The sequence below is a fragment of the Oreochromis niloticus genome, linkage group LG13, assembly GCF_001858045.2.
Source record: "Oreochromis niloticus isolate F11D_XX linkage group LG13, O_niloticus_UMD_NMBU, whole genome shotgun sequence".
In the NCBI taxonomy this organism is placed as follows: Eukaryota; Metazoa; Chordata; class Actinopteri; order Cichliformes; family Cichlidae; genus Oreochromis; species Oreochromis niloticus.
The window spans coordinates 33,016,034-33,039,237 of record NC_031978.2 but is presented as its reverse complement, the minus strand read 5'-3'; the positions used below and the strand labels follow the sequence as shown (position 1 = coordinate 33,039,237).

Genomic DNA, 23,204 nt, shown 5'->3' with positions numbered 1-23,204 from the left:
AGTTCATTCAGAAGCAGTCAGTAATATAGAATTTAAAAAAAAATCGTTACTGATGCTTTTCATGGGCTATGAACTTCAAAGAGAGCATTTTTCATACTCAATTTGCTAATTGAATAAAAGAAATCAGCATGCTGTTTATTGATTGGTGATGTTGCGGGATTCTTTCTAGTTTGGGACTATGGATGCAGTCGTCAGACATTTGGATCCGATGTAGATCTGCACAGCTAACATCGCGCAGAGGAAAAAGTTCAGCAGCTTGGAGGCATTTCAAGCTCTACAGCAAGTTTATGTGACTTAAATGCAAACTGTGATCAAAGGGGAAAAACACGGATGACACTTTGATCCTCATTAGGTCAGAGAGATGTTATCTACAATAGAAGGTAGGAGAACGGTTTGGTGTGACATGCTGAGAAGCTTCTGTTATACTTATGGTAACCTTAATTCTTTGAGCTCCACATATGACGCTTGGGAAGGGAGAAACCAGCAAAAAGACTATGAATGATAGCAGTTTGCGGAATTTCCGGATTTATTTATCATGGAGCCACTGACATTTAATGTTTCACTCATAAATACCAACAGTTCAGGGCTTTTATATTCTTGGATTTACTTGTTTGTTTAATTTTGTTATACAAAGGTAGTAAAACCTGATGTTTCCTCACACATGAAGAATGATTTGCAGTCTCTTCCTTACAGTGATGATTGGAGCTTATTAATTTAACGCCAGTATTGGATCAGCAGTCAACACTGGCTGTGCCAGAAGCCAAAATATGTGAAGAGTACCCACTCTGGCTGCTCCAGCCCAAAGACATGCAGTTTGTGGGGTTAGGTTAACTGGTGATTCTAAATTGGCCGTAGGCGTGCATATGAGTGTGAATAGTTGTCTCCCCATGTTAGCTCTGGGGCAGACTGACGACCTGTCCAGGGTGTACGCTGCCTCTCGCTCTGTGGCAGCTTGGATAGGCTCCAGCGCCCCTGCAATCCATGATAAGTGGAAGACAATGGATGGATGGAGTCAGCATTGACACACACCTCCAGCCTAGGCATTGCTTTGGAAAAAGATGTATCATTGCTGGCTAAAATTTGAGCATGGCTGGTTGAAGTACAGTAAATAGACTGGATCTTATCCACAAGTAGTACTAGGGATGTAGTGTGTACACTGGCTTCCTCTGCAGACAGTGTTATTTGACTTTCTTCGGTTGGAACTTCTGTTTTGCTTTCTCAGTTTCGGCTTCTCTAACAGAACAAACTCACATGTTCTCCGTGATCTACCTAAAGTCGATACGTGCTTTGTCATATGTAGAAATGATGCGCGTCCCTGTGCAGATTGCAGATAGCAAGACTGAGCTCAGGAGCTCAGAGTTTGGCTACAGGAATTGTTGCTGTTTACCTAACCCACTATGCAAGAAAAAAAAACCCCTCCATTAGTCATTGGTTATGGAGAGAAAAGATGAGAAACGCCACCCTGACACAGTGAAGTAAAATATCAGTGAGACATATCACATTATTTAAAGTAAATAGCAAATAATTGCATCAATACCTTCTTTTTAATCTCCCACTCACCCAAATATAATACATTTAAAATCATTGAAGCTCCCAGTCCTAACTTTAGACTCAATTTTAATCGTCACTTTACCTCATCAAAGAGTTTCTAACCATTGCATTTCAGTGGAACAATCATTTACTTGCTATGAATACGTATTTGTTCATGGGAACATTTTGGGCCTCATTGATGCATTTTGGCTCATTTTTGTCCAAAAATTCAGACTTCTGTCTTGGTGTTGGAACTAAAAGCATTGGACGAGTGCATCCATATTCATGAGTCAAACAACAGAACAGGATCTCTTGAGAAACCTGCTGGTGCTCAAAAGAATGTTCTTAGTAGGAGAAAAGCCCCACAGATTCTCTTAAATTGATTGAAAACTGGCATTTCCAGCATACTTACACGGATATGCAGAGTGATTAGGTCAGCCCTGCAACTTCCTAGGACAGCTTCAGAAAAATGATGTGGTCCATGTCTGACTTTACTTTCAGTCAGACTGATAAGTGTTTAAATGACTTGTAAAAAAAATAAGCTTTTATCAATGTGCAGGGAGCTTGGCAAGTCCCTCAAATGCAAGGATCCAACTTTGAGTTTCAGCTTTTTGAGTCAGAGCTGCCGCGACATTGTTGAGCTGGGTGAATTTTCCATGGTCCAATTGTCCGATTATCCTGTTGTCCCCCTGTCAGGCTGGGGGACAACAGGATACCCTCACTGTGCCCTCATTAAGGTTTCCACCCTCCATAATGCATGCAATGTAGCTGAACACACAATAGAGCTCTCTCGCCAGTGCTGTTGCTCATGGAGAGAGACACACTGGGAGTTTCCATCGTGACGAGGAGGACGGGAGGCTGCGATAGTGGGACCTCGTGTACATGCAGTGATGAACGATTGAGGCAGCTGTAATTAGAGGCCACAGATGGACAGATATGAACCGAAAAGGCTGAAGTGGTATTAAGTCAAAACATTAACCTGGTTCTTTCATGCACACACACACACACACACACACACACACACAGATCCAAGTCAAACTTCTCTGTTAAATGCAGAGATTTTGTTATAATAATGTAATATTGATTTAATGCAGTAATACAAGAATACAAGTTAAAAAGCATTGATTGGCAAACTGTTGATGATCACGGCGACCCCCGTCAGTCCCCATGACTACGACTACATGACTGCGTCCAAAATGAATGTTGCAGTTATTTCAATTAATATTGAGATAAAAGTTATTTGTCACGCTCCTTCATTAATTTCTGTGACAAGTAGTTTTTATTGCACTGTCATATCAACATCACACTGACACTGGTATCCAGGGGGTGGCTGTAGCTCAGGAGGTAGAGCGTGTCCTCTGCTAATCGGAAGGTTGGTGGTTCCCTGGCTCCCCCAATCTGCATGCCAAATATCCTTGGGCCAGATACTAAACCCTGATGGGTTCATCTGTGAATTCTAGATAGAATCTGTGTATGAATGGGTGAATGAGACATGTTCAATATGAGTGCTTGAGTAGAAAAGCGCTATGGAGGAACCAGAACCAGTCCATTTGTTGTTGTGATGCTGATGTGCGGTACAGGCTGATTCCATGTCAGATGCTTCCCGTTAGCAACCACTGCTTTATTTTTCTTGGGGTTCATGCAGTTGTTACGCTGCAGATTGCAGTGGGTTTTCTGGCAGTTGAGTAATGTTGCAGCACTCTGCATATTATTGGTTGGTTAACAGCACTTGTATTTTCAAAAACTGATGTTGAGTCCCTTCAAGTGACGAGCCCTTTAGATTCTGCTGTGCCAGACATTTGAATTTAGTTTCAGCAATCTGTTGTCTATTTTTTATTTATCTATTAATATAGTGTTGTCAGACTACTCAGTCAGATGTTTCCACTGTGTGCTAAAATGTGCTTTTGATCGTGTTTATATAATTGTGGGATGCCAAAAGTGACTGAGATTAAAATTCAATTAATTGTGCTGCACAGTTAATTGAGATCATCATTAAATTTACATTGTTTTGCACCTCCTCATCTCTGCAGTGTTGGCATAGGAGAGGAGGTCTTACACGAAGCCCAGTAACAGCTGACGACCTCTAATTCCAACATCTTTGCTTACTTGTTTTAGCATTAATGTGTTTGTGTCTGTTTCACCTCTTCTCATGGAGCTATGTGCTCATTTTTCCTACATGGATTCCCACTTGGGAGACCAGGACTTGCGCTTACGTCCGTGATCATACCCGCTTATGCACACAAACATGTGGTTAAGGTGTGTGTGTGTGTTCCACCGGCACGTGGATGTGCACGCACCTCATCTCTGCTCGTCCTTCGCCTGTCCTTTATTTCCTTTAACCTCATCCATCCATCTGTCTGCATCTGACCCCTGAAATCACAAGGCATACTCATCCAGGATGGGATAACATTTACAAGTGCACACATAATGAAGCATTAATTACCTACAGGTTTAAATATATTACTTTATATCACTACCATCTCCTCATAATGTGTGACAAAGCTAAAAGATGTATCAGCCAGACAAGTGCTCATGCTATAGAGAAGCCTCTAATGGCTGCTTGCCATATCTGGTATCCAGCATTAGTGTCTAGATGATCTCATTACATAACGTAAAGCTCCGGTCGGGGGGTCCCCTTCTTTCTGCACGATAGCTGAGGAACAGAGATGGAGCACTTTGTGCTGACGTATAATGTAGGGTCTTTATTAGGGCTGCACGATTTTGCATAAAATGAGAATCATGATTTTTTTGCTTAGAATTGAGATCACGATTCTCTCACGATTTTCTTTTCCAATATAAATATTTATTGCACTTATTAACTGCACATCAACTTCGTAACAGTTGAGACTGAACATAAAAATAATAAATAAACATAAAAACAATAAATGTCTCACATTTTGTTGTTGCCGCAAAATGTTGTACTGCTTGTAATTCCGTCTCCACCGCTGCTCAACACTGCGTGTATAGAGCAGGTAGTGCAACAATAGAAAAATAGTTGCGGGACGGCACTGTGTAGCGTTTGTCTAGGGTGTTGATCATTTTCCTAAATCCCTCGTTTTGCACAGTGTTGATGGGAGCCATATCTTTAGTGATAAGTGATAGCCTCCGTAATTTCTTTGTGCCTGCGGGAGTTCGACGGCTATGGGGAAGCGCTGTATAAGGTTCCCGTTATTGATGTTTGGGTTGTTGACCGGGACGGATTTTCTCCTGTCACTTTCTTGGCCTTTACAGCTTCATCATCTCTCACGTGCTCTCCGTTGTTTTTTCCCTGCCAGCTGGCTTCTGTTTCACGTGGTATAAGGCTCCGCCCTTGTCATTTGTTGAGCAGGAAGTGTGAGCGCTTGTTTTCATGCAGATTATGTCCCGGATCAAAATGCGGTACAATCGTCATCTTTTTTTTCTTTCTTTTTTTTTTAAAATCGTTGTCATTTGGAAATGAGATCGCACATAAGTATGAATTGAGATCGCGATTTTCTAACGATTAATTGTGCAGCCCTAGTCTTTATCTTACAATATAAAGTGCCTTGAGGCAACTGTTGTTGTGAATTGGCGCTATATAAATAAAACTGAATTGAATTGAATTGACAAAGCCTCAGGACTCTGAGCGAAATTAGACAAAAAGGAAAAGAGACAGAAGTGGAGCGAACAGGGACGGAAGGGGGTGCGGTGATTTGAACAGCAAGAGCAAGTGAGGACAGCAGTGGCATTGATGGAAGGAGGAGGAGGAGAAAGTGAGATGAAGAAGGTTGGGGGAATGGAGGCGGAAGGAGAGAAAAGATGAGGTAAGTTGACAGAAGAGCGAGATGGGAGTAGGATGGGGTTGTCCGTGTTGAGGCGGGTGAAGTGAGGATGGGAGTAAAGGTGGTCATGAGTCAGAGAGCAAGTGTGAGGATATAAAGGGAGGGGATGGAGCGAGGTCAGGTTTGAAGGCAAAGCAAGCTCTCTGATTTTTCATTGTTATGTGACCACTCTTTCTCTTTGCCCTCAATACGAGCAGTGTGGGGCTTTACTCTTAAAAAGTAATAATGCATTCAGCTTTCAGGCATTTTAGTCAAAGCAGCTTTGAGTGCAGCAGCCCAGAGAGCTTTAGCAGCGGGTCAGATGAAGAATAATTTTGCTTTATTCTAACTTCAAGTTAACTGTTGATATCTGGAAGGACAACGATGTGACAAGTCAGAAATAACAGTATGTGTATTTATGCATGTGTGAACTGCAGTGTGTTCCACCAAAGTGTAGATAAACCTTTGCTTTGTTCTTTTGTTAAGTGAGATTTATTGGAGTTTTTTTTTCATCTTTCAACTAGACAGCACAGTGAAGAGAGACAGGGAGAGAAAGAATCGAACACGGGTGCTGCATTCAGCCTTTGGGAGTATGTTTAAAAAAATGAATAATAAAAACAAACACGTTTAACTTCAACTGTTAAAACCCCTGCATCAGATCTGTCATCTGTCTGCTTTTTGTTTTGTTTTGTTTTTGTGGGTGGATGGGGTGGCGTGGGGTGGGGCAGTTGATATTTTTCAATACAGCACTGTAGCTGATAATCTCTGTCAAATCCTTCTGGTTTAACAACGTTCTGGCTTCTTGTCATCATAGAAATGTTTCACTTTATAAGTCTTCAAGCATTTTTTCTCGTTCCCCTTCCTGAGAAGTGGTTTAAAAGTGTTCCTTACTCTTGGAGACTGCATTACCAGCCAGCCTTCTTTTCACATGACTTTTGCTCACTGGAGTCGTGCACTCAGTATTTAGTAAATTCTCTGTCTTTGATTAAGTTGCTTTTCTGTTTCTCACTGAGTATCATTTGATTGATTTCCTTTCTGGAAGCAAACAGAGGACTTCTAAAACTTATTAAACTTATTGGCCCACTGTTGATCATGCTTTCATCATGCTTTGCCCACTTGCAAACCACTTTGACTTTTATCCTGTCCTCCTTCTCTCACCCCAACCGGTCGCAGCAGATGGCCGCCCCTCCCTGAGCCTGGTTCTGCTGGAGGTTTCTTCCTGTTAAAAGGGAGTTTTTCCTTCCCACTGTTGCCAAAGTGCTTGCTCATAGGGGTCATGTGATTGTTGGGTTTTTCTCTGGATGTATTATTGCAGGGTCTACCTTACAGTATAAAGCAGCTTGAGCTGACTGTTGTTGTGATTTGGCGCTGTATAAATAAAGCTGAATTGAATTGAATTGAATTGAATTGAAACCTTTAGTGTAGCAATGATTTGACTGTTACTTAAGGAACAGATATATTTGCAAAGGTGTACTGTGGCTGCACATTGAGTGAGTTGAATAAGCCTTTGATGAGTGTAGGATATAACTAAAGGAAAGCTTGCATTTTGAACAAAGGAACAGTTTGACAGCTGTCCTAGAAATCAAGGAGATTCTGAAGTATTTCTTCTTAATTTTTTACAAACCACAACTTCTGCTCAAACTCTCAAACATTTTTCTGTGTATTATGACTGCTTACTTCCATGTTTAAAAATGAATCATATTAGTGAATACCAATGTAGAGTTTTGTAATTGGTAACATAAAGCTGATTAACAAATCTAGTTTGAGTATTTTTTTTAAACTCAGATGTCAAAAACATTGCACTTTTTGCAAATTTGGAGCAGCACTGATTCTTTTTCTCTTTCAGCATCTCAAAAATTTTCAGTGCACGTTAATAATTTACATCTCATCAAAGCAAATGACCTTCAGAGTATATTAGTGTAAAAATGAAATGTTGCCATAACTGATATTGTTTTGCTGTGACCACAAAATACTAACAGCATACTATTTCAACATCACAGTGTTTTACATGCTAGCTCTTGGGGCAGGTTCCAAACTTCTCCTCTGCACTTCTGTTATTTTTTTCATTTTGTGTCTCTGGAGCCAACAGGCAAATTCTGACATTTCCCACAAATGGACTTCTGCTCCTCCCTGGGCGGTGGCTTTAATGTTTGAGTGACAGGTTCATTAATTAGCTAGTTAGTCTTGAAAGAATGATGACATAGCTGTGGAGGTAAGTGTGCCCAGAGCCGTTGAATGGAAGAGTTGTGTCATCTCCATTTACTCCAGTGGACGTTTTTTTTTTTTTAAGGCAATGGCAGATAATCCAGCCTTACAATAGTTAAAGATTAATAATGACCAAAAATTGATGGTCTGTCTCCTGGAAGTTAAGTTTGCTGGTAAGAACTGCTGGAATTATTTGAATTATCACATGTATCACATGACATCCCGTGACAATTTAGAGCTCCCGCTGACACGACTCTGAGTTACTCTGACTGATTTCCGGTATTTGCCAAAAAACTGATTGCTCATATTTAAACGGCTATAAATAACTTGTTGCTCTATAATATGTGAAACATGTCAAAATGACAAATGCATCCCTCATGAAAGACATCAAGTCATCCTGAGCCACAAACAACATTCCTATAAGAAGGTAGAAGCTGCAATCAGTTTTTGCCAGTGAGTTTTATGCATCTGGCCAAGAGGACAGCAGATATTGCAACAAATATAACAATAGTTCTGTAAACATATTTAAAGTGGACAAAAAGGACTGGATTGGTTATAATGTAAGTACAATAACACAGAGTTATAAAGATGCTTAAAAAAACAGGTAATTTTATGTATAACCCATTTGTAAATCCTGTTCACCGAAGTCTATTTACCAACATATGTAAAGATATTACACAAAAAAAACACACGGAAACATTCAAAATCAGTTTTTGGCAGGCAGTCACTATTTGGCACAACACTGGTTCGAGTCCGACACGCGGCCCTTTGTCAGTTGTCTTCCCCTCTCTCTCTGCCCCCACTTTCCTGTTCTTTCTCCACTGTATCTGTGAAATGAAGCTGAAAAAGGTAAAAAAGCAAAACAAAACTGTATTGTTTATTGCTGTATAGCTGAATTTCTTCAAACTTTAGTTATCTGAAGCAACGCTGTAAGAAATTTGTCCACAATGATATGAGACGTGTATAAAATCATACAGAGTACATATTCTATTCAACTTATTCTGCTGAAGGTGGTTTTACGAGCTGCTGAATCATTTAAACACTGCTCCTGCATTTTTATTTCATTTTCGTTAAATAAGTAATGACACACTGTAATATGTCATTGTGTTTTCAAGACCGGCCAAGGACTAGATGGGGTTTTTTAAGAATGTCCTGACAAGTAAAACTTTCGTCGTTTTCCTTTAAACAAAGCAAGCTCTGGGTTAGTTTGGAAACTAAGGTCATAAAGGCAACATGTCCTGGCAGAGGTGGTTGTACTTTCTTCCTAGAACATGGTCTGTCAAGGCAGTTCGGTCTAGCAGGCATTTTTACCGCACCTAACACCCAATCAACTGTTTTATGAGCATGCAAATACGAAGGCATCTATCAGAGTATAGTTTTCTCAGGAGTTCTCTGAGAACTAGATACTGCTAAAAGAGAGTGAATAAACTAACAACGCTTTCACAGACAAGCAAAATCAGGATACCCTGATGAAGACATACAGACTGTAATGTCTAATGAAATGGGACAAAATTAGGTTAGAAAGAAAAATGTTGCTTGAAATATTATCGACACACAAGCAGGCTCACAAGAACGAAAGCTCTGAAAATTATGATTCTGATCAGACATTTTTACTCATGTTGTTTCAGTGAGATGTGTCGCAGTTTTAATTTTCTGTGCGACATCTGCTTGGAACGCGGTGTCACTCCTTCATTTTTCTCCACCTCAAGCCGTTGCACCTCCACTGTTATCTGTAAACACACACAGAACTACGCACCCACACGGGACTGTGTCTAATTCAGCTGCATCTGGGTCAGCCTGTGTGAACAGAGAGCAGCAGCACTTCCCAAATCTGAGCCAGGCACAAACAAGCTTGCTCCCTTTTCCATCCATCCATTTGTTCCTGCTGTGCCATACTCTTTCTCAATCATCCCCTCCATGTAGTGGCCACTGCGCTCTCATCTTGCCTCTTCCTCCCTCCATTTTGGTGGCACTCAGCTATCATTTTGGTATGTCCCCCAGTAGCTGTAACCCTTTTGCCCTTCCTAGCATCCCAGCCGTGCAGCACCCTTACTCACGCTCTCTTTCCCTGTATTATTGTCAGTCTTCTGAAGCCTGCTCACAGACTTTACTTAAGCACAGCTCGTCTGTTTGCTGACTTATTTATTTGCTGTTCTGCCTCACCGTCCTATGTCTGCGTCATTTTCTCTCAGTGAAACAAGGTAACCAACCATGTTTGCTCAGAACACTTCATGCAGCCCAACTAAACTGATTTTCAGTCACAGATTATCTAAATTTAAAACAGCGAAATTGCTGGTCAAAAGAAAAAATACTAAAAAAACTAAGAAGAAGAGTAACTGAAAAGTCACTGAACCGCTTGGTAGAGCTAAAGGGAATGATTTATGTGACGATTCTCAGTGGGTTTCTCACTACAAGCAACACCCTTCACACAATCTTAAACAGTCATTTGATGAACTGAAACTTATGATTTTTCTAACAGACAGGCTTCTATCTCAAGTAAAATTATTTGAAGTTGCCTGTATATACTGATAGAAATGTGTGCAGAAAGGCAAACGTTTCAGGTACACAAAGCTTAACCTCTCCGTTTTGCTGTTTCTGTGTTAAACATGGATGAACTGAGCTTCAGGTGCTTTTGTGCACAACCTAGTCCATGCACATCAACATTTAGAGCCTTTTTAGGGTGTTACTGTTTTTCACTTTGCAGAAAAATACACACCAGTGTCTGTGCAGTAATCTGCTGTAAAATGAAGTGAGTACTTGATAGGAACGTTGTGTGTGTGCGTGTCTGAGAGGAATGAAACGATCAAATGGCTGCTAGTGTTGATTAGGGACTACAATTTATGGATTTCTTGCTCTGTTTTTCTCATTTGCTTTTTTTATTACAGATGCTTGTCTGTCGTCCTTTCTTTTTCTTTATTCCTCACTCTGTTCTCTGATCTTTGTCTGATGGTCATAAAGCACTTCATTATAGGAGCCTCTTTTTGTGATGCTGAGTCCAAATTTGATACATGAAGAAGGTACTTTCTGCTTCTTTCCTTATTCACAAGGTCACCACAGCGGGTAGCTCTGCATATTTGATCTGGCATGTTTTAAACCAGATGCTCTTCCTGACACAAACCCAATGGGATTTTGGTCTCCTCCCCACAGTAAACCATGGATATTTTGCTTGTTAGGCAAATGTGTAAACCACTACACAACTCTTGTGTTTTTGGTAAAAGTTAGTTCTCAAAAAACATACTATGAAAAAACTAAAGTTGGCACCAGGCGATGATGAGCTGGTGCTGATCTTTCTTTCTTTTTTTTTTTTTTTTTTTTTGCCTGTCCCATTTGGTTCTTTAGCCGTCAGAATTGTTGTCTGCAGACCAACAAGGATACCAAATGGATTTATTTTGCCAAATGGATCATCATGGCATTGCCGTATTGGTCCATTTGATCAAACTTTGTTGTTATTATTTACTTTATTTTCAGTTGTTACAGATGGGACAGACATGACTGGGGGATAGGAAAGGGAGAAAGAAAGAGAGGAAGGAAAAGAAAAACAGAAGGGAAAAGGGACAGTGAGAAAGGGCACTTACAAAGACAAAGAGAAAAAAAAAATCTCCTGGATCACCTGTTGAGAGAAAAAGAAGAGAAAACAAGCAAAAAAAACAAAAAAACAAAGCAACATACTAAACACAACACCATCACGTTAATCTAGCTAAGTGTGAACAGCAGTAAATACTAAATATTGAATATTGTTGTGCAGCACGCAGGACAGACAGCGCACAATGTGCTTTGAAGTAGCAGCTAAGAAAGGTGTAGTTTATGTCTACGAACAGTGAACACCCGTGTGCACACCTGTGTGGATCAGCGCGCTTGTATACAAAAGGTTTCCCCATGTAACGGTCTGCTAGAGGGTGTGGAGGGCCATAGCCCCGTCCCCCAGGGCATGAAGCAGGCATGGAGGAGATCCAGGCTCCAGACATCCAGAGGCCCCAGAGTGCGAGAGCCCAAGGAGTACCACCGGAGGGGCATCCGTGCCACCCTCCTGGGAAGGGCTGAGGAGATCCCCAGACGAGGGGTCACCCAGTAGCCACGGAGCAGAAGCCAGAGGGGGCTGCACCGGCGTGCCCGCCGGCTCTGCCGGCAGCCAGCTGTGCCAGAGTGAACCGAGTTGCAGGCCCCGAGGCCGGAGGCCCGAGGGCCCCCTTTGCCCCGGAAGAGGTCTGACCGAGCGACAGGCACCAGTAGAGCTGGGCGATATGACCCAAAATTCATATCTCGATATTTTTTAGCTGGATGGCGATATAAGATATATATCTCAATATTTTTTTAAAGCCATAAAGTAAGAACAAAAAGAGAGTTCTTAGTCAAAGCTGTGTCCCAGATGTCACACAGGCACTTTTATTAACATACAGCATAGATGTACATGAAAAAAAACTACTTAAAAATAAATTATGAGCATTTATTAAATAACGATGCTCTATAAATAAAAGAAAACTATGTTGTTTTGTGCATAACAAAGAGCTCACAATTGTGCAGTCAAAATGTAAACTAAAAGACGCTGAGCATAATAACATAGACAGATTTCACAGCTGCTCTGTTCCCAACTTCTACTGCGTGACTGACAGCCTGGAGTTTGAAATCCGCTTTGTAACCAGGTCTCTGGACAGGTGCCATTTATGGTCCTTATACACACACAATACGGTAATATTACGTTGAAGCACAGTACGTATCACTCCGCGAGGCTCCTCAGTAGACGTAATGCTCCGACAATCCATCAAGCGGTGCAGCTCCGTAGCTTACCAAAGTCGAACTAAAACATTTTTTGACAAATTGCTGAGCGCTGTGTATCACATAAAATCGGTTCGCGGTCATCAAGCACAACCAGAATTCATACAAAAGGCGCGCAGTCAACTTTTGAGAAGATGAAAGGATTTCAGGCCGTGCATGGCGTTAGCGTGGCTACCTCGTTAGCGTGGTTAGCTCGTTAACACGTTGACACCGTCCAGCCCCACGCACGGGGCGATGCGCAGTAACTCATTAACGGAGATTTGCCGTGTCCATCTTGTCGCTGCCTGCAGGTGAAGCGATGGGGAGGAGGGGGAGTTGTGTTCAGTGAAGGAGAGGCGAGGTCGAGTAACGTTGCATAGAGACAAAAGTGGACGAAAGAGAGGCAAACTTGCGGCTCCGCAACTATAATTATAACGCAACATAGACTATATCGATATAAAGGATATTGTCACATCTTATATCTCGTATAAAAATATATCGATATTTTTAAAAAACTCGATATATCGCCCAGCTCTAGGCACCAGGCCCCGCCAAGTAGCCACCGGGAGTGAGCTGGTGCATACCTGAGCGCCCAGCCCCGGACACCAAGAACCACCAATGCACCAACCCCTGAGGGCATCAGTTACCGGCAGGGAGTGTGGTGAGGGGAGATAGGCCTCCACACTTTGGAGGGCCTGGGAGTTCCCAGGGAGGTGGAGTCTAAGACCCGACCTGACATATAGACACAGACAAACAGGCACACACAGACACAAACATGCTTTCCCACCCTCATGCACACATATACAAACACTCAGCACTCACCCAACGTAGGGATAGAGATACATGGACACACAATCATACTCCCCAAACATACTCTATACCCCGGGTCCAGGTACCCTCGCCCCCAGAGGGGGAAACGGCACCCAGACCCAAGAGATGTGACCCTTTCCCCCGGGGTGGAGGCAAGCAGACCGCCCCAGGCTCCGCAGCAGAAGGGAGGCCAATCGGACAGCCAACACCTCCTCCCAGTCCCCCGCCCCGATGGCTAGTAGAGAACGGGGGTGTGTGAAGACCCCATACCTCCCTCCTGCCGCTCATGTGTAGTGTTGCTGCGTGTTGCTCTAAAGTGCATTTAAAACAAGGGAGGGCATGGTGCTGCTGCCAGAGAGCAGCAGGTGTTAGCACGGCCCCTCCTGAGAACCCTCAATGTCTACATGGATTTAAAATTGACAGGTGGGCACCGGCGCCAGAGGTAGGGTTGAAAACACAGACCGTCCACTGGACGCCATTAACGTGGTCACCCTCAAGGCCCTATATGTATGTGTGTGTTATGAGAGTGTGAATAATGTGGATGTCTAAGTTGTGGAATAAAATTGAGGCACAGGTGGCCAGAAGGGGACAGAGGGGGGGGGAATGCCTCCCCTGCACCCTGGTGACACACCCGCACCCCAAGGCCCTACCTGTGTGGGTGGGTGTGGTGGAGCGGGAAGAGGGAGGCAGCCGGGGATGGGGAGGAAAAGAAGGGAGGGGCAAGATGCCCCTCCTTAGGGCCAGCTCCCCCGTTGACGAGCCCCCAGTTAGGCCGATGCACCAGAGGCCCCCTGCGCCAGGGCTGAGCCCCCGTGCACCCACCCGCCCACAACCTCGGCGACACACCGACGAGGACCAAAGCCCCAAGGCCCAGCCAGAGCCCCATCACGGAGACGAAGCACCCCCGAACCCCAAGCCCCCACGCCTGCCCCGGATCCACTCAGGGGCAGCCAGGCTACCAGGCCAGTAACCTACGTCCGCCAGTACAGACCATCCCCCAGCCGTGCTGATCTTTCTAAAAAAAGAAAAGAAGAAAGGATCATCCAATTCTCAGGAGAAAGCAGCAGCAGGGAGAATTCCATAGTTTAATCCAGGAGTTGAAGCTGTATCACGATCGCTTTTATACATATTTCAAACCACATATTTAGGACCACATCTTATGAAGTAGAGAAATAATTTCAGAGAGCCTACAGAATATTTGCACGAAATTAAGTTAACCAAAACTCAAGTAACTGTAATACCAGACATAGCCCAAGGCTCAAAAGACAGTGTCGGTGCCCTCTCAAAAAAAGGTCAGAGGCCTAGCCTGTTAAACGTAGTAATTATCAGTGTACCTCACTGGTTCACTGTTGGATTATGCAGCCACCTACCCAGGCAATCCCGCTTTTCCCATTGTCCCATAACCCTATAATGGCTGTTGTAAACTAACAAACTATCACTGCAAAATTTAGGTGCACTCTAAATGATGATTACTGTTATACTAGTTGATTAACCTAAATTTAAACCTCCATTTCATGAATTAGTAATGTAGTAACTAGGAATATCTCTACCATTTCTTGGAGATTCGTGTGAGAGAAATCAATGATGTCACTGAACAGGGATGATGTGTAATGAAGATGGCAGTTTAAAGTAGGATCTGCTTTAGCAGCAAATTTCTAGAAGCAATCCATACCCAAAATGCTCTCAAATAGTACTTTGTTTACTATTGGCAGTTGCCATGTTTCACAGCTCACTGAGCTCAGTAGAGACATCTGTCTGGTGCCATTTTTGTTGACTGCACTAAAATTAGTGACCTTAAAAATTGTGCTATTGGGAATCTCAAGTACCCTGGTACATTGAGATACCAGTAATACACCTAATTAGGTTAATCTGCAATGATGTTTTACAACACAGATGTTTTCCAGTTGTATCCAGTGCTAATATTAATGCATGTGTGGAGTTTGCAGTTTAAAAAATGACTGTCTTGGACAAGCATTTACCTTTGAGCTCTGAATCAGTATCATTGTGTGCAGGTGCTTTGGATCCGAGCTTGTCAAATGGGGTCTGCAGGATTTAGAGTGTGATTGGGGGATGGATGAGATGTCAGCACTTTCTGTTTTTAACGTTGTGCTTTAACAATGTTCCTTCAGTGGAGCTGCAGGTGTGAGTCACTCAAAGCTCCTATTCTCCCTTTGTATGAGTGTGTGGGTGACAGGTCCACGCTTTTGTCATTGAATACCAGAGATTAATCCAGCGGGATGCCCCCAAACACACACGCTTACACATAACTACAGGGAGTGCAGAATTATTAGGCAAATGAGTATTTTGTCCACATCATCCTCTTCATGCATGTTGTCTTACTCCAAGCTGTATAGGCTCGAAAGCCTACTACCAATTAAGCATATTAGGTGATGTGCATCTCTGTAATGAGAAGGGGTGTGGTCTAATGACATCAACACCCTATATCAGGTGTGTATAATTATTAGGCAACTTCCTTTCCTTTGGCAAAATGGGTCAAAAGAAGGACTTGACAGGCTCAGAAAAGTCAAAAATAGTGAGATATCTTGCAGAGGGATGCAGCAGTCTTAAAATTGCAAAGCTTCTGAAGCGTGATCATCGAACAATCAAACGTTTCATTCAAAATAGTCAACAGGATCGTAAGAAGCGTGTGGAAAAACCAAGGCGCAAAATAACTGCCCATGAACTGAGAAAATTCAAGCGTGCAGCTGCCAAGATGCCACTTGCCACCAGTTTGGCCATATTTCAGAGCTGCAACATCACTGGAGTGCCCAAAAACACAAGGTGTGCAATACTCAGAGACATGGCCAAGGTAAGAAAGGCTGAAAGACGACCACCACTGAACAAGACACACAAGCTGAAACGTCAAGACTGGGCCAAGAAATATCTCAAGACTGATTTTTCTAAGGTTTTATGGACTGATGAAATGAGAGTGAGTCTTGATGGGCCAGATGGATGGGCCCGTGGCTGGATTGGTAAAGGGCAGAGAGCTCCAGTCCGACTCAGACGCCAGCAAGGTGGAGGTGGAGTACTGGTTTGGGCTGGTATCATCAAAGATGAGCTTGTGGGGCTTTTTCGGGTTGAGGATGGAGTCAAGCTCAACTCCCAGTCCTACTGCAAGTTTCTGGAAGACACCTTCTTCAAGCAGTGGTACAGGAAGAAGTCTGCATCCTTCAAGAAAAACATGATTTTCATGCAGGACAATGCTCCATCACACGCGTCCAAGTACTCCACAGCGTGGCTGGCAAGAAAGGGTATAAAAGAAGAAAAACTAATGACATGGCCTAAATATGACTTCTAGTGCTGTCAAAATTAACGCGTTAACGCAGATTAAGCTGTCATCATGATTAACGTGATACAAAAAACTTAACACTATTAACACATCTGGAGTGCAGAATGACTAAAAATCCCTGAAATGTTTCTGTCAACACATTTCAGGCAGTTTGTCCAAGTAGAGTCACCTTCGCACATGCGCAAATGGGCACAGTGCTCGACGCTCGATGGGAAATTTGAGTATTAAAAAAATAACAAGTCGGAACAGTCAAGCGACATAAAGTATTACGCACATTGTGCAAGAAGGAATATCCTTTTCACTGAAGCACTTCCAGCTTAAAATATCACATTGACGCGAAGCATACATAAGTCGGGCATGCTGCTAGCACTTTGGCTAACGCGGCACCCAGCTTGCGACAAACCACTGACAGAGCATCAGGGACTCCGTAAGTCTACCTCGGACATATTGACTGATGCCAAATGGATTGCAACAAACTGCAGACCTGTTAATATCGCTGAGAACACGTGCTTTACAGAGCTTTGGTTCCTCGTTTCAAGGAGAGTGGATACATGTTTTTTGTTAACATGAATGTTCAAGATGTTCAATAAACATGTTGAGTATATTTTCCCTTTTTTTCTGAGTCTGTTTGCTCATGCAAAAATTAAATGCAATTAATATAGAATAAAAATGAATATTTAATTGTGATTAATTAAAATGAATCCACAGTAACCCTGTGATGAATCTGATTAAACATTGTAATTGTTTGACAGCACTAATATATATTATATATTATATATTAGTGTATACTTACCTATTAGTAAATAGGTTTTTAAAAAGTTGTATTTCAACTGTGCTAAAAGATTGAAGAAAACTATTCACATTCTCTTTGAATTTAAGCATTTAACATTCTTTGTGTTTATTCTCCATTTACTCCATTATATTGCATAAATGTCAGTTACAAGTTTAAATATAAAATTAAAAAAGTGTAATTGCAGCCAGGCTATTGATCAAGTAATTGGGATTAATCACGATTAATTACAGAAAATTGTGAGATTAATTAGTTAATTTTTTTTAATCTATTGACAGCACTAATGGCTTCACTTCTGATACAAAGTTTTATCAGATTCATTCAAAATGTTTCCACCTGTCATATTTACAGACAAATGATGCATGCAAACAATACAAAAACATAACCTCCTCAGTGGAAGTAAAAAATTTGGTACAAGGACAACTAAAAGGACTGGAAAGTTGTCTAATAAATAAAAACAAATAAAAACAACCAGTGTTGTAAAGATATTATATAATACTATACTCATTCAAGTACTGGGTCTACTTTGGGCTGCTCCCTTAGGGGGTTGCAACAGCAAGTAGCTCCACAATTTTAATTTTAGAAAACTTCATCAGGATTCCTTTCCTGACACAAGGCGCCTCCTTCTGTCTTTTTGCGGGGATCTTTTGCTTTATCAAATGTGTATTCCTCTGATCTATGGAGCTACCTAATGACAATATACAGGGTGGGCCATTTATATGGATACACCGTAATAAAATGGGAATGGTTGGTGATATTAAAGTCCTGTTTGTGGCACATCAGTATATGTGAGGGGGCAAACTCACATATCCAAGATGGCCGGCTTCTAAATGGCCACCATGGTCACCACCCATCTTGAGGAGTTTGCCCCCTCACATATACTAATGTGCCACAAACAGGACTTTAATATCACCAACCATTCCGATTTTATTACGGTGTATCCATATGAATGGTCCACCCTGTAGTTTAATATGTTGCTAGCTCTAGTTTACCAAAATTCAAAGACACTGAGTTTTCAGTAGCAACAAAATGAGCAAATCCTCTTGTTTACATCCAAACTTTTGCACAAAAACACATTCAAGAGTCCACTTATGATGAATGAGCAAATCTAACCAAGGGCCACTGAGTCTGTCAGTAGGCCATGTAAGCTAGATCTAGCTGTGATTAAACATTAGGAGCTATTTTTTATCTCTCACTTTTGTTGCTCTCTCTCTAATCTTCCTCTCGCTCATCAGTGCTCTCTTGCTCCCCAAATACGCCCTGGCTAATTCATCACCCGGCTCAAAGCCTATTTTAGCACTCACCATGTGTATTCTGGGATCCTCGCTTGGCTCAGAGAGACAGATGAAAGAGCAAGAGTTGAAGAGAGGGGTCCATCCCTGAGGAGGACTGTGACCATTGTAAAATATTCTCTACATGTGCTCTTGTCTCCGTTCTTCCACTTTCTTTATTGTTCCATGTTTCCTTACTTCCTTCAATTCCTTACTTCCTTAAACAACATCACGATGATATATGGGAATATGACAGTAAATACTAAATATTAAACATTATTGTGCAGCACGTAAGATCGACAGCGCACAGTGTGCTTTAAGGTAGGAGCCAAAAAGGGTGTAGTTTGTGTGTGTGATCACCCGTGTGTACACCTGTGAGCATGGACGCGCTTGTTTTTAAAAGGTTCCTTCATGTAATGATCTGCTAGAGCAGGGGTGTCAAACTCAAATACACAGTGGGCCAAAATTTAAAACTGGAACAAAGTCGTGGGCTAACGTTAATATTTATTGAAATATATTTATTCCTCCGGATATAAGAATGAATCTTTTCTTATGGACTCAAACACATTTTGCTGAAAAACTGAATATGGAACAAGCAAAGCTTAATACTAAACAATATATATATTAGCTGTATAATACCAGTAGGCCAGCTCTAATAGTAATTTGGTATGGCTTCGCGGGCCAAATGTAATTAGGCTGCGGGCCAAATTTGGCCCGCGGGCCAGAGTTTGACACCTATGTGCTAGAGGGTGTGGGGGGCCACTGCCCTGTCCTCCAGGGCATGAAGCAGGTATGGAGGAGATCAAAACTCCAGACATCCAGAGGCCCCCAGAACACAAGAGCCCAAGGAAGACCAACAGAGGGGCAGCCGCGCCACTATCCCAGAAAGAGCTAAGAATCAGAATCAGAAATATTTTATTGCCAAATGTTGAGCAGGTTTACAACATTAGGAAATTGCTGCGGTACTTAGTGCAAACATACTGTCATATAACGCTTAAATAGACATAAAAATAAGAATTAAAAGTGCTAAGTAGATAGATATATACATGAGTGCAGGTGGTGATCTGTGCAAAACATAGAATGATGCAGTGAACACAGTGTAGGGTCATGTGTTAGTGGTCCAACAGCAGAGGGAAAGAAACTGTTCTTATGGCGAGAGGTTCTGGTGCGAATGGACCGGAGCCTCCTGCCTGAGGGGAGCAGGTCAAACAGACTGTGTCCAGGGTGAGAAGGGTCAGCTGTGATCCGAGCTGCACGCCCCAGTGTCCTGGAGGTGTACAGGTCCTGCAGAGATGGGAGTCTGCAGCCAATCACCTTCTCAGCAGAGCGCACAACAAGCTGCAGTCTCTGTTTGTCCCTGATAGTGGCTCCAGCGTACCACACGGTGATGGAGGAGGTGAGGATGGACTCGATGATTGCGGTGTAGAATTGCATCATCGTCCGTGTTGGCAGGTTGAATTTCTTCAGCTGCCTCAGGAAGTACATCCTCTGCTGGGCTTTCTTAATGACGGAGGTGATGGTGGGCGCCCACTTCAGGTCCTGGGTGATGGTGGTACCCAGGAAGCGGAATGAGTCCACAGAGGTGATGAGGGTGCCAGTCAGGATGATGGGGGGGAGTGGGGCTGTGTGCTTCCTGAAGTCCACAATAATCTCCACTGTCTTCTGGGCATTCAGCACCAGGTTGTTGTGGCTGCACCAGGACACCAGACGTTCAACCTCCCTCCTGTAGGCAGACTCATCCCCGTCCGAGATGAGTCCAATAACAGTGGTGTCATCTGCAAACTTGATTAGCTTGACAGACTGGTGGGTGGAGGTGCAGCAGTTGGTGTACAGGGAGAAGAGCAGAGGAGAAAGAACACAGCCCTGAGGGGAGCTGGTGCTGATGGTCCGGGAGTCCGAGACATTCTTTCCCAGCCTCACATGCTGCTTCCTGTCCGTCAGGAAGTCAGTGATCCACCGGCAGATGGGATCAGGCACATTCATCTGGGAAAGCTTGCCTTGGAGATGGTCTGGAAGGATGGTGTTGAAGGCAGAGCTGAAGTCCACAAACAGGATCCTGGCATAGGTTCCTGGGGAGTCCAGATGCTGCAGGATGAAATGTAGAGCCATGTTGATAGCGTCGTCTACAGACCTGTTGGCTCTGTATGCAAACTGCAGGGGGTCCAGGAGGGGGGCCGTGAGGGTCTTGAGGTAGGAGAGAACCAGGCGCTCAAATGACTTCATGACCACAGATGTCAGAGCCACAGGTCTGTAGTCATTTAGTCCAGTGATCCTAGGTTTCATGGGGACAGGGATTATGGTAGAGGACTTGAAGCAGGCAGGCACATGACATGCCTTGCAGTGAGGAGTTGAAAATGCCAGAAAACACTGGGGCCAGCTCGTTTCCACAGTGTCTGAGGGTGGCAGGAGACACATCGTCTGGGCCAGGAGCTTTTCGAGCATTCAGACTCTTAAACTGCTTCCTCACATCTGCTTCATGAATATGAAGAGTTGTGGTGGGAGAAGGTGGTGTGAAATCCTCCTTGGTGTGGGGTGTGGAGGGAGGTGTTGTAGGTGAAGTTTTTGATGGTGGTGATGGCTCTATGGAGGGGGGAGAGGTGGGGGAATGAGTGTCCAAAGTGTCTCTATTGTTGGGGCCGTTGAAGGTGTGAAGGCTGCTTGATGGCTCGTCAAAACGGCAGTAAAAGTCGTTAAGGGTGTTGGCCAAGAGCAAGTCATCAGTGGAGTGGGGGTTTTAGGCTTGTAGTTGGTGATATTCCTAAAACTTTTCCACACAGAGGCCGAGTCATTCTCTGAGATCTGCTGCTGCATCTTCTCAGAGTGCTGATGTTTAGCAATGTCCACTTCTTTAGTGAACCTGTACTTGGCCTCTCTGTAGCAGGCCCTGTCTCCGCTTCTGAACGCCTTTCTCTTTTCCAGCCACAGCTTTTTGAGTTTAGGAGTAAACCAGGGTTTGTCATTGTTATAACTCACCCTGGTGCGTGATGGCACAATGCTGTCCTCGCAGAAGTAGATATAGGAGGTGACAGCGTCCGTAAACTCATCCCAGCTGTTTGAAGCAGCCTTCATTGTGTCCCAGTCTGTAGACTCCAAATACGTGCGAAGCTCCTCCACAGCCTCGTTGCTCCACAGTTTTTTAGTCCTCACGACAGGTTTGGAGAGCTTCAGCCTCCGTCTGTACGCGGGGATCAGGTGGACCATGACATGGTCAGAAAGTCCGAGTGAAGCGCGGGGCACCGCACGATAGGCCCCGCTGATCGTGCTATAACAATGGTCCAATGTCCTCTCCTCTCTGGTCGGGCATTTAATATACTGCTTGTATTTGGGAAGCTCTTGGCTCACATTGGCTTTGTTAAAGTCCCCAAGAGAGTCCGGGAATGTCCGCTCCATGTGCAGTATCTGCTCCGCAAGTGCGCACTGAGCTGCCTGCACGTCCGCATCTGGCGGGACGTAAACAGCGGCCAAGATGAATGAAGCAAACTCCCGCGGAGAATAAAACGGTTTGCAGTGAATAAAAAGGTATTCCAGAGAGGAAGAGCAGTGCTGAGCAATCACTGTTACATCTGTGCACCAGCCACTATTAATGTAGAAGCAGACACCTCCACCTGTGGTCTTACCAGAGAGAGAGGCCTGCTGGTCCGCGCGCAGCAGATGAAAACCCTCCAGCTTGAGCGCGCAGTCCGGGATGTCCTCACAGAGCCACGACTCCGTAAAACATAAGACACAGGAGAAGGCAAAGTCTCTGTTCATGCTTCTTATCAGGGCCAGCTCGTCCATCTTATTCCTGAGTGAGCGTACATTGGAAAAGAAGATCCCAGGAAGACCAGTTCGCAGTCCGCGTCTCCTGCAGATGCACGAGTGCGCCGGCTCGCTTTCCTCTCCTTCGGCGTGTCACTATCCTGGTCAAAGTCTGCAGTAAATCTGCCACAGATGCGACAAATATTGGAAGTAAATCCACAGGTGTTGTAGTCCTGTAGTTAAGAAGCTCTTCTCTGGTGTAAGAATATCCAGAGGAGTGCCCAGACACACAAGTTATGCACAAAAACAAAACAGAAGTAACGCACTGAAACACCAGGGCATCCATACGCGGCGCCATCTTGGAAGTCCGAGGTCAGAGGTGTCAGAGCTGAGGAGAGTCCCAGATGAGGGGTCACTCAGCAGCCGCGGAGCAGAAGCTAGGGGGGTTGCAGTGACATGCCCGTGAGCTCCGCCGGCAGCCAGCTGTGCCAGAGTGACCGAGCCCCAGGCCGAGGGCCCCTTTTCCCTGCGGTGGGGAGAAGTAGACCGCCCCGACTCCGCAGCAGCAGGGAGGCCCCACATTCCAGACCCCAGTTGGACGGCCAACTCCTCCTCCTAGCCCCCCGCTCCAGCAGGCCGCAGAGAACGGGGGTGTGAGAAGACTCCAAACCTCCCTCCACCCGCTCATATGTAGTGTTGATGTATGTGTGTTCTAAGGTGCATTTAAAACCCAGGAGGGCATGGAGCTACCTGCCAGAGAGCAGCAGGTAAGCGCATAGCCCCTCCTTTTAGCCCTCAATGTCTACGTGTATTTAAAATTGAGAGGTGGGCAATGACGCCAGGGGTGAGGTGTACACCCTGATGGTAATTTGGAGTCCGTGTTGCGTGCCCACCCCTAAGATCCTATATGTATGTGTTCTGAGAGTGTGAGTAATGTGAATGTCTAAGTTGTGAGATAAAATTGAGGCACAGGCAGCCAGAAGGGGACAGAGGGGGGGGGGGGATGCCTCCTCTGCACCCTGGTGAGACACCCTTACCCC

The 23,204-nt window shown here is 44.0% G+C and overlaps 3 protein-coding genes across 5 annotated transcripts in view; 1 reads left to right on the top strand and 2 right to left on the bottom strand.

Moving 5' to 3' along the window:
• Positions 1–23,204, bottom strand: part of ttc27 (tetratricopeptide repeat domain 27) — a 728,099-nt gene that overhangs the window by 415,696 nt on the left and 289,199 nt on the right. The gene's annotated exons all lie outside the window — the stretch shown is intronic.
• Positions 1–23,204, top strand: part of LOC100696947 (sodium/potassium/calcium exchanger 3) — a 183,657-nt gene that overhangs the window by 1,799 nt on the left and 158,654 nt on the right. The window lies entirely within an intron of this gene.
• Positions 20,453–22,616, bottom strand: LOC109200009 (uncharacterized). The gene is made up of 2 exons (XM_019355386.2): positions 22,491–22,616; positions 20,453–22,347 (listed from the first exon to the last, which is right to left on the bottom strand). Exon 2 carries the CDS (start codon positions 22,201–22,203, stop codon positions 21,007–21,009), a length of 1,197 nt encoding a protein of 398 aa, XP_019210931.1. The 5' UTR covers positions 22,204–22,347; positions 22,491–22,616; the 3' UTR covers positions 20,453–21,006.

Bases quoted from the DNA above. Each gene is read 5' to 3' on its own strand.
- LOC109200009 (XM_019355386.2), bottom strand. From the start codon at position 22,203: ATGGACGAGCTGGCCCTGATAAGAAGCATGAACAGAGACTTTGCCTTC.